Source organism: Chlorocebus sabaeus, chromosome 20 (assembly GCF_047675955.1).
Source record: "Chlorocebus sabaeus isolate Y175 chromosome 20, mChlSab1.0.hap1, whole genome shotgun sequence".
NCBI lineage: Eukaryota > Metazoa > Chordata > Mammalia > Primates > Cercopithecidae > Chlorocebus > Chlorocebus sabaeus.
The window spans coordinates 4,742,364-4,747,169 of NC_132923.1; the positions used below are offsets into that span (position 1 = coordinate 4,742,364).

The following is a 4,806-nucleotide window of genomic DNA, read 5'->3' on the forward strand; positions in this document are numbered from 1 at the left end:
GGTAACAGCAAATATCACAGGAACTGAATTTAAACTCTAAATCCCATCTGATGTTCACAAAATGTGAACCCCATTGTATTATCCCCATTTTATAAATAAAGTAACTAGTATTCTAAAAGATTATGTGGTATTCTCACTTAGATATATGAAGACAAAAGTTGGATTTGAATGCACTTTTGTCAAACTCCTAAGCAAGCATTTTATACAATGGATTGTATTGAAGAAAATATTACCCTTAAAGTTATCCAATCAGGTTTGCTCTCTGAAAAGCTGGTGAATAATTGCATCAAACCTGATTTTGCTGTTAGTCCTGTGGGTGGACTCAGCTATTGCTTCATTCAAGCTTAAGCACCTTGTTAGACAAAAGCAGGAAAATTCTCTGCATTTCAAAGATAAGTGGGGTCATGCAACCACTCCAGAGTCACACAAATTGCCCCTAGAGAATGGGTAATTGGGTCCTCTTCCTCCTCTCCATATTCAGTAGATGGGGATGTTTTGCCTGTAGCGAAAGGGTGGTCTGGAGACCATTTTTTTTGTGTGCCCAAAAGTGATATATTGGCAAAGCACAGAACTAGGATTTAGAAAGTTATAACCTCTATTTCGTATGACCCTGGACAAGTTACTGCTCTTGAGAAAATTTGAAAACAAGTTAAAATATAAGCTCCCTTTTCTCAAAAGCTTTGGTTCTCACCATAATTCAAGAGGCAGTCAGATAAAAAAGCAGAGACCTCCTATTGTGATAAATTTGCTAGTGGTGGGCTTTCTCAATACAAATAACCATAGACTAGTGCTTGTGTCATGGAAGGAACTGACTTTGTCTGTGCCCACAGCCAGTCATGACCACCATAATTCTGGAAGTAGATAATCGTACAGTGACAACACATTTCATTCTTCTGGGGTTTCCAACACGACCAGCCTTCCAGCTTCTTCTTTTCTCCGTTTTCCTGGCAACCTACTTGCTGACATTGCTGGAGAATCTTCTTATCATCTTAGCTATCCACAGTGATGGGCAGCTACATAAGCCCATGTACTTCTTCCTGAGCCACCTCTCCTTCCTGGAGATGTGGTATGTCACAGTCATCAGCCCCAAGATGCTTGTTGACTTCCTCAGTCACGACAAGAGTATTTCCTTCAATGGTTGCATGACTCAACTTTACTTTTTTGTGACCTTTGTCTGCACTGAGTACACCCTTCTTGCTGTCATGGCCTTTGACCGCTATGTAGCCATTTGTAATCCACTACGCTACCCAGTCATCATGATCAACCAGCTCTGTGGCACACTGGCTGGAGGATGCTGGTTCTGTGGACTCATGACTGCCATGATTAAGATGGTTTTTATAGCGCAACTTCACTACTGTGGCACGCCTCAGATCAATCACTACTTTTGTGATATCTCTCCACTCCTTAACGTCTCCTGTGAGGACTCCTCACAGGCTGAGCTGGTGGACTTCTTCTTGGCCCTCATGGTCATTGCTATTCCTCTTTGTGTTGTGGTGGCATCCTATGCTGCTATCCTTGCCACCATCCTCAGGATCCCTTCTGCTCAGGGCCGCCAAAAGGCATTCTCCACCTGTGCCTCCCATCTGACCATTGTAATTCTCTTCTATTCCACAACCCTTTTCACCTATGCCCGTCCCAAACTCATGTATGCCTACAATTCCAACAAAGTGGTATCTGTTCTCTACACTGTCATCATTCCACTCCTCAACCCCATCATTTACTGTCTGAGGAATCGTGACGTAAAGGCAGCCCTCAGAAAGATCATACATTGCAGAGGAAGTGGGCCCCAGAGAAATGGGGTTTTCAGTAGTTAAAAAATGTTTAGATTCTTTTCAGGCTTAAACTGAGAGATGATCACGACACACTTTTCCCCTCAGTCTTGTCTGTGGTTATCCCCCAATCTCCAGTACTGTAACACTGCTCTCCTCTGTGTGTGTGTGTGTGTGTGCGTGTGTGTGTGTGTACACACAATCATGACTAGAAAAACTTGTTCTCAAGAAGTAACCTCTGTTATCACGCTGAGAGACAAGTTTTAAAATGGTAGCAAATCTATTTGAAATCAGGAAGAAAGAGAGAGAGAGAGAGCGCCAAGTGGTAGGAGGGAGGAAAAGAGGAAGATAAATACTTCTTCCACACAACTTATCAAAATAAATGCCAGAAAGGACAAACAATTAAATATAAAGAGTAAAACCACCGTTCATCTCTCAGGTGGTTAGAAAAAGGTTTTTTTTTTACACTCTATATTGTAGAAGTAAAAGAAAAAGATCAACATAAATTAATGCCTGTTAGGCACAGTGGCACATACCTGTAGTCCCAGCTACTCAAGAGACTGAGGCAGGAGGATCCCTTGAGTCCAGGAACTTGGGCCCAGCCTGGTCAACATAGGGAGACTCCATCCACTTCCCTCCAAGTAACATAAATGACTAATTTGTTAAGGCTTTTAAAAACAAAAGATTAAGTTTATACCAAATAACAAAGTGAAAACTATTACTAATTTTTGTTATTAATGTTATAATAACATATACCAACCTTGAATATTAAAAAACACTTTAAAATAAGCTTATAAAAATTAAACTCTCAGTGGAAAACCAAGTATATAAACCTAATTTTAAAAAAAATGCGGGGGGCGGAGCAAGATGGCCGAATAGGAACAGCTCCAGTCTCCAACTCCCAGCGCGAGCGACACAGAAGACCAGCGATTTCTGCATTTTCAACTGAGGTACTGGGTTCATCTCACTGGGGAGTGCCAGACGATCGGTGCTGGTCAGCTGCTGCAGCCCGACCAGCGAGAGCTGAAGCAGGGCGAGGCATTGCCTCACCTGGAAAGCGCAAGGGGGAAGGGAATCCCTTTTCCTAGCCAGGGTCCCTTTTCCTAGCCAGGGGAACTGAGACACACAACACCTGGAAAATCGGGTAACTCCCACCCCAATACTGCGCTTTAAGCAGACAGGCACACCAGGAGATCATATCCCACACCTGGCCGGGAGTGTCCCACACCCACGGAGCCTCCCTCATTGCTAGCACAGCAGTCTGTGATCTACCGGCAAGGCAGCAGCGAGGCTGGGGGAGGGGCGCCCGCCATTGCTGAGGCTTAAGTAGGTAAACAAAGCTGCTGGGAAGCTCCAACTGGGTGGAGCTCACAGAAGCTCAAGGAAACCTGCCTGTCTCTGTAGACTCCACCTCTGCGGACAGGGCACAGATAAATAAAAGCAGCAGAAACCTCTGCAGAGGCAAACGACTCTGACAGCTTTGAAGAGAGCAGTGGATCTCCCAACACGGAGGTTGAGATCTGAGAAGGGACAGACTCCCTGCTCAAGTGGGTCCCTGACCCCTGAGTAGCCTAACTGGGAGACATCCCCCACTAGGGGCAGTCTGACACACCACACCTCACAGGGTGGAGTACACCCCTGAGAGGAAGATTCCAAAGCAAGAATCAGACAGGTACACTCGCTGTTCAGAAATATTCTATCTTCTGCAGCCTCTGCTGCTGATACCCAGGCAAACAGGGTCTGGAGTGTACCTCAAGCAATCTCCTACAGCTACAACCTACAGCTGAGGATCCTGACTGTTAGAAGGAAAGCTATCAAACAGGAAGGACACCTACACCAAAACCCCATCAGTACATCACCATCATCAAAGACCAGAGGCAGATAAAACCACAAAGATGGGGAAAAAGCAGGGCAGAAAAGCTGGAAATTCAAAAAATAAGAGCGCATCTCCCCCGGCAAAGGAGCGCAGCTCATCGCCAGCAACGGATCAAAGCTGGACGGAGAATGACTTCGACGAGATGAGAGAAGAAGGCTTCAGTCCATCAAATTTCTCAGAGCTAAAGGAGGAATTACGTACCCAGCGCAAAGAAACTAAAAATCTTGAAAAAAAAGTGGAAGAATTGATGGCTAGAGTAATTAATGCAGAGAAGCTCACAAACGAAATGAAAGAGACGAAAACCATGGCACGAGAAATACGTGACAAATGCACAAGCTTCAGTAACCGTCTCGATCAACTGGAAGAAAGAATGTCAGCGATGGAGGATCAAATGAATGAAATGAAGCGAGAAGAGAAACCAAAAGAAAAAAGAAGAAAAAGAAATGAACAAAGCCTGCAAGAAGTATGGGATTATGTAAAAAGACCAAATCTACGTCTGATTGGGGTGCCTGAAAGTGAGGGGGAAAATGGAACCAAGTTGGAAAACACTCTTCAGGATATCATCCAGGAGAACTTCCCCAACCTAGTAGGGCAGGCCAACATTCAAATCCAGGAAATACAGAGAACGCCACAAAGATATTCCTCGAGAAGAGCAACTCCAAGACACATAATTGCCAGATTCACCAAAGTTGAAATGAAGGAAAAAATCTTAAGGGCAGCCAGAGAGAAAGGTCGGGTTACCCACAAAGGGAAGCCCATCAGACTAACAGCAGATCTCTCGGCAGAAACTCTTCAAGCCAGAAGAGAGTGGGGGCCAATATTCAACATTCTTAAAGAAAAGAATTTTAAACCCAGAATTTTATATCCAGCCAAACTAAGTTTCATAAGTGAAGGAGAAATAAAATCCTTTACAGATAAGCAAATGCTTAGAGATTTTGTCACCACTAGGCCTGCCTTACAAGAGACCCTGAAGGAAGCACTAAACATGGAAAGGAACAACCAGTACCAGCCATTGCAAAAACATGCCAAAATGTAAAGACCATCAAGGCTAGGAAGAAACTGCATCAACTAACGAGCAAAATAACCAGTTAATATCATAATGGCAGGATCAAGTTCACACATAACAATCTTAACCTTAAATGTAAATGGACTAAATGCTCC

At 43.9% G+C, this 4,806-nt stretch overlaps 1 protein-coding gene across 1 annotated transcript; it reads left to right on the top strand.

The window, feature by feature from the left end:
* The first annotated feature begins 836 nt into the window (after positions 1-836).
* OR6Y1 (olfactory receptor family 6 subfamily Y member 1) lies at positions 837-1,955 on the top strand. The gene has a single exon (XM_007976614.3). The coding sequence runs from the start codon at positions 837-839 to the stop codon at positions 1,812-1,814; it is 978 nt and encodes a 325-aa protein (XP_007974805.2). The 3' UTR covers positions 1,815-1,955.
* Positions 1,956-4,806: the final 2,851 nt, after the last annotated feature.

Coding starts and splice junctions, on each gene's coding strand:
- OR6Y1 (XM_007976614.3), top strand. CDS start 837: ATGACCACCATAATTCTGGAAGTAGATAATCGTACAGTGACAACACAT.